This window comes from Gigantopelta aegis, chromosome 4 (genome assembly GCF_016097555.1).
Source record: "Gigantopelta aegis isolate Gae_Host chromosome 4, Gae_host_genome, whole genome shotgun sequence".
In the NCBI taxonomy this organism is placed as follows: domain Eukaryota; kingdom Metazoa; phylum Mollusca; class Gastropoda; order Neomphalida; family Peltospiridae; genus Gigantopelta; species Gigantopelta aegis.
The window spans coordinates 96,990,319-97,004,868 of record NC_054702.1 but is presented as its reverse complement, the minus strand read 5'-3'; the positions used below and the strand labels follow the sequence as shown (position 1 = coordinate 97,004,868).

General features: G+C 37.1%; 1 protein-coding gene across 1 annotated transcript; it reads left to right on the top strand.

The window, feature by feature from the left end:
* Positions 1-5,642: 5,642 nt before the first annotated feature.
* LOC121371500 (kyphoscoliosis peptidase-like) lies at positions 5,643-13,790 on the top strand. Its single transcript, XM_041497432.1, has 5 exons — positions 5,643-5,797; positions 6,111-6,248; positions 7,884-7,999; positions 9,281-9,397; positions 10,663-13,790. Exons 1-5 carry the CDS (start codon positions 5,741-5,743, stop codon positions 11,960-11,962), a joined length of 1,728 nt encoding a protein of 575 aa, XP_041353366.1. The 5' UTR covers positions 5,643-5,740; the 3' UTR covers positions 11,963-13,790.
* The last annotated feature ends 760 nt before the right edge of the window (positions 13,791-14,550 follow it).

Below are 14,550 nucleotides of genomic sequence, written 5' to 3'. Positions count from 1 at the left end.
ATTTGTGTTTGCCATTTTAATTTTTCGAAATCAAACACGCTTTTCCTAACAATTCGTTTTACGTATGTTTCGATAGAAATGTTGGCATGTTATAGAAATCAATCAGATGATTTAATATTTGATATGTATACATAATGTTGTATATGTTTGCCATAAAACCATAAAAACGCATTTGTTTAAAACCAGAGTAGCCTACTTGTTACGACTTTGTATGCCGGGTCCAAATTTGTGTTCATAGTTTTGTTTTCTTTTAACAACACAACTGGAGCACATTGATTAATTAATCATCGGCTATTGGATGGCAAACATTTGGTAATTATGACATGTAGTCAACAGAGGAAACCTGCTACATTTTCCTAATGCAGCAAGAGATCTTTTATATGCACTTTCCCACAGACAGAATAACACATAACAAGGCATTTGACCAGTTGTGGTGCACTGAATGGAACAAGAAAAAAAACCAATCAGTTGAATGGATCCATCGAAGTGATTCGATCCTGCGACGAATGTATCTCAAGCGAGCAGTCAACCAACTGAGCTAAATCCTAGGAGATAAACCAGAAAATATAGTTTGTGTATGTTTATTATTCCTTCAACAGAGGTGATACTAATCGATCCCAAGCAGATGTCTGTTCGAATTCGTTTGGGAAAACCATGAATATTATTTATAGAGAACCAAAATGCACGTTCTAATGCTAACAGTTCATTCCTTGAAATATCGTTTCATAATACGCATATATATATATATATATAATATAATATATATATATATATATAGAGAGAGAGAGAGAGAGAGAGAGAGAGAGAGAGAGAGAGAGAGAGAGAGAGAGAGAGAGAGAGAGAGATTTTTCCAGATATATATAGTACGAATTTTACACTTGTGATTGGACTAAGACCACATTTATGACAGCCGGATTGTTGGAGAGCCATGCTTGTACATTTTATTGTTTTACACGATTCCATTGTCCTTTCCTAGTGATCAAAATGTTTTTGCACTGTTACGCCAACATATTTAATAGAAGTTGTATTTGGGAGTTGTTATTATAACGAAAAACCACTGGATCACGATCCTTGGCAGAATTGTTGATTTGACCTTTTTGAGACGAGAATGTAAATCGCCATTTGGAACTATATTTTCACACACCAGAAGCATATCTTGCTTTTTACGGGGGAGGGGGAAATGATAGCAATATTGTCTATTTGTGCTGGATAGGATATGTGGACATCTGAAATCATTGATCCTTCATTTGACTTATTTAACTTGTTGTGAAATAAGGTCACGTTTGATACGAGCTATGCTTCACTTGAGCCGTCTTGACCTTGGATTTGTTAAATAATATCTTGGCGTTTGAAAATGTTTATTACCTCACAAATATCGTCGCGTGTGTCTCCTTGAAATGTCCGAAATAAAATAAAACAGTATTTTGCACTTTTTTAAATACGCTCTCGCCCGGTATTGTACGTTATTCGTACCTTCGCTTTAATTGAGCGGTCTTATGTTCAAAATGGTCGTTAGCTTTATACAGTTTTATAAGTTCAAGACACAAACATTCAAACTCATTTTGATCTCGATTTACTAAATCTATTAGACGTTCGATGAAAACATCTTTAGGAACAGATGACAGTTTAATATTTGTAGCAAATCAGAATTGCTTCTGGGTTGTTGATTTAGACGTGATGTTTGTGGAAACACTTGTGACTCGACTCTACCGATAACAGGATATAGCATGTTACCCTCAGAAGGGCTCTCATTGTCACTCATAAATAAGTATGCAATGCTTCACCTAGTGCAGTTTCTTGTTTTAAGAACGAAATTAATTTCTATATTTTATCAGCGTAATTTGCACCTGTGCTTAAACTGTGTGTATGACATAAGATTCCATTGTCAATGGTGAACAAAAATAACATAGATTTAAGCTGAACAGCGCTGTGAGATCTTCAAACTTATAAAACTTTTAGTACAGACACGTAAGTTGAAATTATTTCTTCATTTCTTACCCTTATGATTATAGGCTTTATTTATCATATTATAAAGTGTCTGTGTACTCTCCACTCGCTTCCTTGCGTTTTTGTTTTTATTCTTTTATTCGTCTTCTTTTTTTTTTTCTTCTTCTTTTTTTTGCCAACGAGATCCATCTTTTCTTGTCGCTCTACGAAATCTTATCTTTTAAAATATTGTGTTGTCCATCTCTTCATTCAACTGATGATGATGATGATGATGATGATGATGATAACTAGTTTAACGTGCCCATATACCACTAGGGTTTCGAACACGCCCATCCCGAGTCCGACCTCCGATAAGATCGGTGGCCTGACTCGGGATGGAGGGGAGGAGGGGGGGGGGGGGGGGGCGCGGTGAAAATGGACAGAATTTTGAAAATAGCAATTAGTAAAAAAAAAGTTAATAGATTAAAGAAAAAACAGAAAAAGGTTACAAGCCAAAAATAAAAAAGAATTGACTGCTCGGCCGAATATTTATATAATTTGGAGCATTTTAGGAGGACAGTCCAAAATTAAATAAGAGAAAGAAGAGAGGATCGGACTATTTAATAATATTACAAAAAAGAAGTAATTTCGACATAAAATTTTGAACGCAGATCTAAACGTTTAAAGTCCGATCGATATGTCCACGCGAGTGGCCTCGTTAAGGCCGTTTGGGTGCACAGCTTAAAGGGACGAGATGGGTTGCATCCCGTCAAGAAAACCCCTAGATTGACAGTCGATAGACGTTTAAGGTGTAGTGCTGTGCTGAAATACAGATCTTGAGAAGCCGGATCCGTCTGAACGAGTAGAGTATCAGACTAGGGTATAGTCCAGTCGTCATGGGTTGGTATAGTGGTGCGGACGGGCCCGACTCCGGAGGATACGAGATGGTATCACTATAAAGCAATGTAAAGTCTAGAAAAAGAGTAGTAGGGTCCGACCCCGCTTCCTATTTCTTCTTAGAGTGGGGCGGTCAATCTTCCAGTGCTGCTAGGACAGGCTCGGACATATAGAGACCAAACGCAACCAACCATTCTGCAGAATGGCCGTCATACGAGTCACGAAAAAACAAGTCAACATAGTCAGACGGAGAAATGACGTGGAGGCGAGGAATCTCGCTGAAAAAGAATCCAACCTGGTGGTGCAGACTGTCGAAACGAGAAGCGTTCCAGCGTTCAATCAGTTCCAATGGCCGCATACATCCCAGTAGAAAACTTCATTTCGCTGACAAAAACAACGAAATGAAGGACCCCCAAGTCGAGCACACGAAAGCACGTGCAGTGTGCACAAGCGAAACAAACACGTCTTACCGCGTGGAGCTCCAGACTGGGAAATGATTGAACTGATATTATTGTATAGCCATTATTCGACTGTAAAACATGTGGTAATTAATACTCCTTTAGAGGATATTATTTCCTTTAAAAAAAAACATTTGTCTGATCGAGAGCAGTGAACCGATTTATGATATCGGTTTCTGATTATTACCTTGACAAATTGTCAGTAACAACATAATAAACATCCTTGTTTTAAGAACCATACATCATACATCCTTGTTTCAAGAACGTACTAATCTCTGCCACTATAATTTATCAGCATAATTTGCACCTGTGATTAAGCTTTATGCATGACATAAGATACTGCTGTCAATGGTGAACACAAAACAACATAGCTGACATACGATTTAAGCTAAAACATTGCTGTGAGATGTTCAAACTTATAAAACGTTTAATACAGACACGTAAGTTGAATTGTTATATCATGTCTTACCCTTATGATTAAAGGCCTTATTTAGTGTATTATAAACATTTTGTCTACTCTCCCCTGATTTGATTTTATAGTCATAATTCTGTACAGTAAAACGTGTGGTAATTAATACTCCTTTAGAGGATATTGTCTCCTTTAAAAATAATAAACTTCACTCACCGAGAGCAGTGAACTGATTTATGATATCAATTTCTAATTTATTGATTTAATCTTTATTGAAAGGTTGTTAGTAACAACCTAATAAACATCCTTGTTTTAAGAACGAACTAATCTCTGCCACTATATTGTATCAGCATAATTTGCACCTGTGTTATAAACGGTGTCCGTTGTCAATGGTGAACAACGAACAACATAGCTGACATACAATTTAAGCTGAACATCGCTGTGAGATCTTCAAACTTACAATTTGTTTAGTACAGACACGTGAGTTGAAATTGTTACATCATCCTTATGATTATAGACTTTATTTATTTTGTTATAAGTGTTTGTTTATTCTTTACTCGCTTCTTGCGTTTTCGTTTTGTTTTCTTTGTGGGGGTTTCTTCTTCTTTTTTCCTCCACCGAGATCCACCTTTTCTTGTTCAGAGAACTCTATCATTCAATATATTGTGTTGTCCATCCCTGCATCCAAGTCCTTATCTCTCCAACTGCTTTTCTTTTATAGTCACACAGAGTTCATTCTCAGTCATTGTGTTTTGGGGATTTAGTGTGGTCATTTTATAGTGTTCGGTTTTCCCCATGTAATGACCACACAGAGTTAGTTTGTTTTGGACAGGGGTGTCGGGTTTCGTTTTCTGGCGTTTGTACCGGTCACAAACATGTAAGTTTAATGTCATTAGTGAACTCGAAAGTTATCGAACAAAAGGTCTGAGGCATCAGATTTAGGAAGCAGAACTTAACGACCGTGTTTTTGTCATGGTTGTGAAAGTTAACAATTTTGTACTATTCTTATGCATACGTCTATTATTAAGAGATTAATAGATCACCTCTATGTGATTATTAATGTGTTGGCCGAAATTTTGCCAGTATCCTTTAGCCTAGTTCATCGTTATGTGTTAGAATGCTACGCTTAGACCATTAGATCACCCCTCGTCAAACAAAGGTGTATTTTAAATCTCACAAAACATGATTAGAACCAATTTATACGCAATGAAATGAAAACAGTTGATTATCACCAATATCGGAATGACAGGTTTTATACCAAACATTTGTTCGATGCTTGACTGCCGTGTTTAAGACACACGGACTAATATAAATATACTGACGTCCAAAAAAACCTTTACATATATAAAATTAGAATAATTTGCTAAATATTGTTACTAATCGAAAATAACCAATTTAGAAACCGCCTTTCAAACACTTTGCATGTATCTAAAAAGTGCATTGTGACGTTTAGATGTTGAACTTAATGATACTTTCGTATCCCACGGGAGCGGGATGTAGCTCAAGTGGTAGCGTGTCCGCTTGTGAAGCGGTCGGCCATCGGATCGATCCTTCTCAGTAGACACATTTGCAGTTTGGGCTATTTTCCGTTCAAACCAGTGGCCATAACTGATACATCAAAGGTCGTGGTATGTGCTGTCCTGTCAGTGGGAAAGTTCATATAAAAGACCCCTTGCTGCTTATCAGAAAGAGTAGCCTATGTGGCGGCAGCAGGTTTCCTCTAAAGAAATATGTCAGAATGGCCATATGTTTGACGTCCAATAGCCGATGATAAGATTTAAATCAATATGCTCTAGAGGCGTCGTTAAATAAAACAAACTTTTTTTCTTCTTTTCTTTTTTTCGTATCCCATGATACCACTTGTTGGTTTTCTATAATACAATTCCAAGCCCTGTAAAGTTTCTTTTGGACGTCAGTATATTTGTTTAGTTGTTTTTGGTGTGGCTATTTTGTTGTAGTTGATGTTTTTCTTTATAAAACTATAAGTATGATATTGGTATCTGCCATATACTAGCTGTTGTTTTTAATCTAGGGAGATCAATCAACGATAATGGGGTGCGGATCTTCAACGAGGGTGGAAACCCTTCAAAAGACAAATGGCAATCAGGTAAGGACACTGTTAAGCTGCTTCTTGAGATGTTTAAAATTCATTTTGGTCAATACAATACAATTTGTAGTGGCAGAAATATGGCATTATGTCGTGTTCAAAAGCAAAAATGTGAAGAGTCTACAAGACACATTAAATGAATACTCTAATAGCGTTAGTTTTGCCACTTCGTGATACAAAATTAGGCTAAATATAGAACTTTGTGTAAAATCTCATTAATACATGAACCAAAGCATGTTTTAAAATGTATCTTGCTAGAACCTAATTATTATTATTATTATTATTATTATTATTATTATTATTATCATTATAGGAAACATTTACTTCACGAGTACCACCGAGAGAAAATTCTTCTGTGCTTCAAACTCATTTAGCACCACCTCGACTCAAGAAAAAGGACATTATTCCCGACCTTAATATGTTTGCCGCTATTGACAGACACGCCTTAGAAGTAAGTTTATCAATATATATATTCTATAAAGTGTTAACATATTTGGGAAATGCATGTAATTCTACTCTGCACTAACGTTCACAGATGATTTGATTGGTTCCCAAGTGATTCGATTTACCGTGAAGTGCATAAACCAGTTTAGTGAACATTTGAATGCAGCCTACTAGTACAGACTGACCAACTAGCCATAGCTATCTAAACAATTTTATATTATTTGAATGAATGAATGAATGAATGTTTAACAACACCCCAGCACGAAAAATACATCAGTTATTGGGTGTCAAACTATGGTATTTATATTATTTGTTCACATAAGCGTACGAGACAGGATGCCTTTCCCCACTCCCAGTGCTGGAGCAAACTATCATAATCGGGCAAAATATATTTTGAGATATTCGGGCAAAATGAGCTGGACTGAAACCTTTTCACCGTGTTTTTCAATAATTCTGTCAACAATATTAGTTGTAGTCCGTGTAGTGTTTCGTTTGTACCAAATATACCATTATAAAATGAATAGAAAAGTTATCGCAGTTCGAAGAAAACCTCCATGACTGGAAGATTGCTTAGGCGCAACATACTTCCTACTTCTCATAACAAACATTTTGTTTTGTTATTACATAGGTACAATTCTATTTTTAAAACTGCTAAAATTAACCAGTTGCCAGTAATGTGTCGGAATGTATAAATCTTTCTCTGGAGCAAGCTATGTAATGAATAGTACTTTTATATAATTTGATACAGAAAATGGTATAATTTAAAACATTCCAAATTGTCTAATAGAAGAGAAAATCCTAAAAATAATGCTGCTTTAATTTGAAAGTTAAAAGTTAGTTTGTTTTGTTTAACGACACCACTAGAGCACATTGATTTATTTATCGTCGGCTATTGGATGTCAGACATTTGATACTTTTGACATGTAGTCTTAAAGAAGAAATCCGCTACATTTTCCCATTAGTAGCGAGGGATCTTTTATATATGCATCATCCCACAGACAGGATAGCACATACCACGGCCTTTCATATACGAATCGTGGTGTACTGGCTAGAACGAAAAATAGCCCAATGCGCTCACCGATGGGGATCAATCCTAGACCGAGCGCACATCAGGCGAGCTCTTTACCAGTGGGCTACGTCCCGCCCTCCTTTAATTTGAAAGAGTAGTTTTCTTCCTGCAGTGATTCTTCAACATTACTTACAAACTATGATAACGATGAATGATACTATTTTGAAAGAGTAGTTCTCTTCCTGCAGTGATTCTTCAACATTACTTACAAACTATGATAACGATGAATGATACTATTTTGAAAGAGTAGTTCTCTTCCTGCAGTGATTCTTCAACATTACTTACAAACTATGATAACGATGAATAATACTATTTTAATACGTCTTGGTTTGGGCATTAGGGGGTCAAACCGCAAACCAGGTTCGGATTCAAATTATAAAACACAAGCAATAATTTTTGAAGACAATAAACAGCAAACTAAGAAACTGAAAGATTACTTATAAAAATTCAAGCAGATACATTTCATTTGTACATTTGTAACTTTAAAATATTGAATAAAAACTCAGTAAATTGTATGTTATATAAAGAGAATACAAAACGTACTGTTATTATATGTATGTTCTATACGTTCAGGCGCCGACCCGAGTACGGGCGTCACCAGAAGATCTTGTCGCATACCTAATTCAACCTGCAAGGAATGATCTAGAAAAGGTTCGAGCTTTCTACCGCTGGATAACAAACAACATCAGGTAAGAATTCTCTTAAAATATGAAACCGTACTCTAGAATTCTTAAAAACATCTTTATTGCGAAGTTATAAGACTAAACATTTTCGACATCCATATTAGTTCATGTGGATGTGAATACCCCTTCCACGGTGGCCCGTTGGTGTTACTCTATTGTGGCGGGGGTCACCATAGTGTGTTTGCCAGGTCACTAAACCTTGCAGTTCAGTACCCACAATTGTTTTTGTGCCTTTTGCATCTTTGGAAGGTACTGACTGAGGATCCGAAGTGTGCCAAATTTGGCACCCATGAGCATTTTGAAATATTCAAGATGACTGCTAAAACACAGAACTGGCAATATATCGGATACTTTAAAACATATAAATAAATTATTGTTAGGGTTAAAACTAAATGCAAGATATGACCACTTCTTACTCTTGGTGGCCATATTGTATTTAAATGATAATGGAATATCTCAATTAGCAAGATACTATTATACATGAATTCCTTTGACCATGAAACCCAATCACTAACATCAAAATATTTTTCCAGTGAATGTAAAATGCGATAATTGCAATTTCCTTGTTCTAGCTGCTATAGTAGCGGCCATCGTGGATGTTGTCATGCTTTAATTAGCTGGCGGTAGTTTAAAATCAATTCCTTGATCCATAAACTACCATCAACAGTTTTGTCATTGGTGATAAAATATTCGAGATATTGCCATTTACGTGATTTGGCAGGTATCTTGAATATTTAAAAATATTTCAAGGTTCAGCCAAAAATGAGGTTTTGGCAGACTATCGGGTCTGGCCCCAGAGGTTCCTCGTGTTGGGAGTACTGTATAGTCATACTATTTATATGGTTAGTATATTGTATTAAGTACAGTTGTAAATAATAATAAGTTAGATTGTCTTGCTACAGATTGGGTGGCCGATGACCCCAAAGAGCATCTTGGTTAATTTTGGCGTTTTTGCTTCCCATCACTTTCCATTGTTTAATGGAAATTTGAAATGTTATCAGTGTGATTATTATCAAAATAGATTTTAAGATAAACGACTGCTGGGGCAATTTCCTATTGAACCAAGTTTTACGCCAAAACCCTTCTTTGTTCTTTAAGGGTAGTAGTTGGAGCGAACAAACTTCGCTGCAGCATAACATACTGGTACCATATGATTTATTTGAATTGAATACAGAATGCGGCAAGCCTCTGATTAGGACAGAGCATCAGAAATATATATTTAGAGTGCAATAAAAGACCTACTTTTCTTTCTTAGTTGATCTTTGTTTTCGTTTTTCTTTGGTTCAGCTATGACGTTGAGGGGTTCTTTAGCGGAAACCACAAACCAGGTGATCCCCAGTCCGTTCTACAGAGTGGGACAGCAGTCTGCCAGGGTTATGGAGACTTGTTTGACAATTTCTGCAAGTATGTTGTGTCCTGTAATTTGGTCCTTAATATATTTTCTATATCCCGATTCTAAACATCCATCGCCATCGCAATCATGTTTTCAGCAGTCCTTTTATGTTGTTGTATGATTGTACATTAGATATTAAATGTATACGAGTCAAAACATATTAAACATGTCGCGTGCATACTTAACATTAAAATAAATGGTTTTCACGGACAGAACATTGTTACAGTTAAGGAACATTCAGGCAATTTAACTTCTGGATAAAACTCTTTGACAAATTATTTTGAACAAAAAAATACAAAGTGAAAAAGGGTTTACTATCCTTAAATCTCCATATGGATCATCCATAGTAATGATTTGCTAAATGTAACTACAAACCTAAATGCACTACTAATGTAATTGTTAAAGACAAACATTATCGCAACCAAAACTTGTATCTCTACACAAGGTAGAATCAAAGTGACATTTTGACACTGTCGTGAAACTACCATGAGTCACTATCAGGTCTAAATAAGAACTGCCAATCTCCAGGACGATACATCTGTCCTAATCTGCTCGCAGGAGGACTGCCATTTGAACACTGGTTTGACAAATTTAAACCTGAACAAGAGAGACTTGCGTGTTTATATTTATAGACAGCTGTGATGCCGTGTACTCGTGAATCACTGTCAAAACGGTGATGATATCAGGTGTTCTCGACATCAAAAATGATTATATTGCTGTATCATGTTCATTTATAGTGTGGGGACTACTTCTGGTATGATGATGTTCTTTGTGACATATTAAAATACTTTATAAAACAACCGACACCCCACTTAACTTTGGAGATTTAAATTGAAAGAGTAATGAAATACTCCTATACCTCATAGGGGCGGTATAGCGCTCGCTTGATGTGCGGTCTAGGATGGATCCCCGTTGGTTGGTTAATTGGGCTATTTTTCGTTCCAGCCAGTGCACCACGACTGCATATCAAAGGCCGTTATATATGTGATATTATGTATGTAGGGTGGTGCATATAAAACTTACATAACTTATTTTGACATATAGTCTTATAAAGTTACCAACTGTTTGACATCTCATAGCCAAGCATTAATAATCAATGTGATCTAGTGGGTTCATTAAACAAAACAATCACATTTTCATTTACCTTCCGGTATTAGCAGTCATAAAACACTAACACATGAAAAAAAAATTCTCTAGTACACAAATACCACGTTCATCACGATATAATTTTTGTAGCTTTTCTTTAAATATAAATATAAAATATGACTATTTTCAGATTAGCTCACATCCCGTGCCATGTCGTCTCGGGTTTTGCCAAGGGATATAGTTACAACCCAGAAATCCCCTACACGGCCACCTCGAAAACCAACCACGCTTGGAACATAGTGCTCGTAAAAGGGGAATGGAGACTTGTCGAGTGCACGTGGGGCGCCGGTTTCCTTGCCGACAAAATGTTTAAAAAGGAATTCACTGAAGTGTATTTTCTTACAGACCCTGAACTCTTTGTCCATGCACATTTTCCATTTATGAATGGGGACGAATCAGCAAGTCGTGCATTCCAATTGATGAAGCGCCCCATTAGTTTAAATGAGTATAACAGAAATGTAAATCTGATGAAGTATGGTTTAGAATGGGATGTCGAGATGCTTTCTCACAGGGAACAGTTCGTCACAGTGAATAAAGAAGTGGATATCATACTGCAGGGAAGACGTCAACAGCTACTAGATGTCATGTGCCACTTAAACGAGAGTGTGTCAAAGAAAGATTACAACAACTTCGCCATGGTAAAGCGGACGACTGACGGCAAATTCAGCATACACATTCGTCCTCCTATTCCAGGAAAATATGATCTTATGATCTTCGGGAAGGTCAACGAAAATGAGCGACAATACCAGTCCATTGTAAAATACATAATCGTTTCAAGCGGAACGAGTTCTTCGAGGCAGCCATATCCTGAACACAAAGGTGCATGGGGAGCCAAACAAGTGGCAGTCGAATGCGGATTTAACCGAAACATCTTCTCTCACAGCGTCTTCACCTGCAACAACGGCGAGTTCGAGCTCAGTCTGGTCATTACAGATCACACCCCTGTGTCATGTCAACTCGAATTCGCCGAGGGGAGCGACTCTCTCGATAGATACATGCAGATGACACGCCCGCCACATTACGTTAACATCAAGGCCAGACTGAATAACGTCGGGTTTTATGCCATTAAGCTGTTTGCCGGGAAACCAGAATCGACTACTCACGAATATGTTGGCTCTTTCCTGATCGACAACAAGAAACCAACGCCGAATTATCATCCTTTCCCTTATTACTGGTCCTCAGCCCACAAGCACCACTGCATTATTCTCGAACCAGCAAATGGGGACCTTGTTGTCAACGAAAGCACGCTATTGCGTTGTATAGCACCGTCCATGAAACGGTTAATGGTAGACAAGAAAGTATTCACCAACACGAATGGGGACATATTTGAAATCCCCATGGAGCCAAAATCAAAAGGAGACTTTACAATCTATGGAAGTATCGAAGACTCTGGCTCTCTTAATGCGTTATTTAAATTTCAAGTTGTTTGAAACGTGTATTATTTCAGTACTGGTGGTAGGTCACAAACAGTTATCAATTGAGGGAAGCGATCAAGAGCGACTTCACATCCAGGTTACAGAATAGACAATTGGTATATAGCGGACATAGCAGTATTTATGTACTACGAATTTGGATGACTAAACCAGTGACGTATAAACACTTCGAGTAAATTGAACGATTTTAGACTTCATCAATCTGCATCTTGTGGACTTTCATAACAGCTATAGACAGGCATGGATCTACGGAAAACGGCGAGGGCACCCCTCCCCTTTTTTTTTTTTTTTTTTGCCTGTCAAAAAATTAAATTAAGATCATGTTGAAACACCTCCGGCGGCCCTCTCCCCTTTCACAAACCCCATTTTCAGCATTATAACTAATGTATATTAAACACATCCTATTGTTTATCAGTTGTCTTGGATTAAAGATGGTTATTTGCGACGGCCTCTTTTTAATGGAGAAGTTTGAAGTCTTCCCGAATAACGCATGAAAAATAGCCATTATTCTCATCCTTTCTTCTTTGGCGGCAGTTTAAAGTTTGTTCAGTGCCAGTAGCCGGAAGAGCTTAATTTTTCTTCTATTGGAGATAATTTAGTACGAGCGCAGTTTCTCACTACACATGGTGCAGAGGTGGAAACAATATCAATGTTTTTACGACTGGCAAACAAACCATTTTCTACGATGCTTCTGGAAACTATTTGTATATAAGCATCTGTGATATTTTAATGTTTCAGGCGTATATTATTAATCTCTACCAGTCCAACCGGAGGGAACCCTAGGTTTCATATCCTTCCTTCTGTTTGTCTGTCTGTCCGTCCGTCCGTCTCACATAGTTATCCGGATGGGGTTTTTTCTCCACACTACTTTGAGATATTAAGCTGAAATTTTGTGTATAGCTTACCATGTACTGTTACAGATCCAGTGTGACTTTTATAGCCATTTACCCATTTTTGAGTTATGGCCCAAAGTTAGGAGATAAAGAAATTTGTTTTCTGGATTATTTTTCCACAATGCTTTGAGATACTGAGCTGAAATTGTGTGTATAGCTTTACCAGGTACAGTTACAGATCAGGTTTGACTTTCATGGTGATTTACCATTTTATGACAGTTATGGTCCTTGACCTTAGGAAATACGGAAATTTGTTTTCCGGATGATGTTTCCATAATGCCTTAAGATATTGAGCTGAAATGTGTATAGCTATATCATGTACTGTTAGTTACAGATCAAATTGGACTTTAATGATGACCTAATTTTTCAGTTATTGCCCTTGAACGTAGGAGATACAAAAATGTGTTTTCCCCGACTTTTTGGCAACGTCTCAAGATAAGAGTTGAAATTTTGTGTATAGCTTTATCATTTCTGTTACAGATCAAGTTTTCCCAGTTATGGCCCTCGAGTTAGGATACGTATTACTTTAGCAGTATTCTCGAAATGCTTATTTTCGTCTTAAAATGCTTAGTCTGTGATAAATTGTTTCTGTACTATGTTGGCGATTTTCGTGGTGTGTCTTGATAATTCGATTAAAATGTTTATTAATGTTGATAATCTGTTCATTTGTATTTTTATTTACCATTCTCACACACCCAAAAGCCGATGTAGTTTTCAAATGGGCTGCTTCTTTACAAAACATTTCACGCTTTTAGTACTCGTTGGTCGTATAAGGCAGGTTTGACAGTCACGATTTATTTAAACGTTCTTGCAACCGGCCTCGGTGGCGTCGTGATTAGGCCATCGGTCTACAAAATGGTATGTACTGGGTTCGGATCCCAGTCGAGGCATGGGATTTTTAATCCAGATACCGACTCCAAACACCGAGCGAGTGCTCCGCAAGGCTCAATGGGTAGGTGTAAATAACTGGTTCAACAAAGGCCACGGTTTGTGCTATCCTGCCTGTGGGAAGCGCAAATAAAAGATCCCTTGCTGCTAATCGGAAAGAGTAGCCCATGTAGTGGCAACAGCGGGTTTCCTCTCAATATCTGTGTGGTCCTTAACCATATGTCTGACGTCATATAACCGTAAATAAAATGTGTTGAGTGCGTCGTTAAATAAAACATTTCTTTCTTTCTTGCAATATTTGTATATTTTCACATTTCAAACTGTAGCAATAAAGTTTACCAATATATATTAATTATTATATTGTTTGTTGATTCACTATCGAATGTATACGAATAGTAAGCCTGCCAGAGGATTCTGAAATGGCAACTTGGTTTTTGGTGGTACAAATTAATGAAAATAGAGCTGTACTATAATTGTCGTTATGTGGATTTTAAAGGTAATGATGCATTTCTTTAACTTTAAATTGTATTTAAAGTCTAAAATGTTTTTAATTATAATACATACGATTTCCTCCCCCACCCATTTCATTTCTTTCTCCTTTGAATTGCAGGTCATTTCGTCCCAATAACGCAGCCCATAACATCATTCATCATTCATTGCCCATATCCACATCCTAGTTCTGACTGATGCTGATATCTAGTGGTCATTTATGCCACAGACTTGTCATTTCCCATCAGTCTTTGGCGTAGAGTTAGTATGGCCAATGCGTCAACTAATCACTTCCACATAAAACACGCACGCGTA

What these genes read in the sequence shown, in the direction of transcription:
- LOC121371500 (XM_041497432.1), top strand. Translation starts at nt 5,741, where the DNA reads ATGGGGTGCGGATCTTCAACGAGGGTGGAAACCCTTCAAAAGACAAAT. An exon ending in TGGATAACAAACAACATCAG is followed by an intron (nt 8,000 to 9,280) that starts GTAAGAATTCTC and finishes TCTTTGGTTCAG; the next exon opens with CTATGACGTTGAGGGGTTCT. An exon ending in TTGTTTGACAATTTCTGCAA is followed by an intron (nt 9,398 to 10,662) that starts GTATGTTGTGTC and finishes GACTATTTTCAG; the next exon opens with ATTAGCTCACATCCCGTGCC.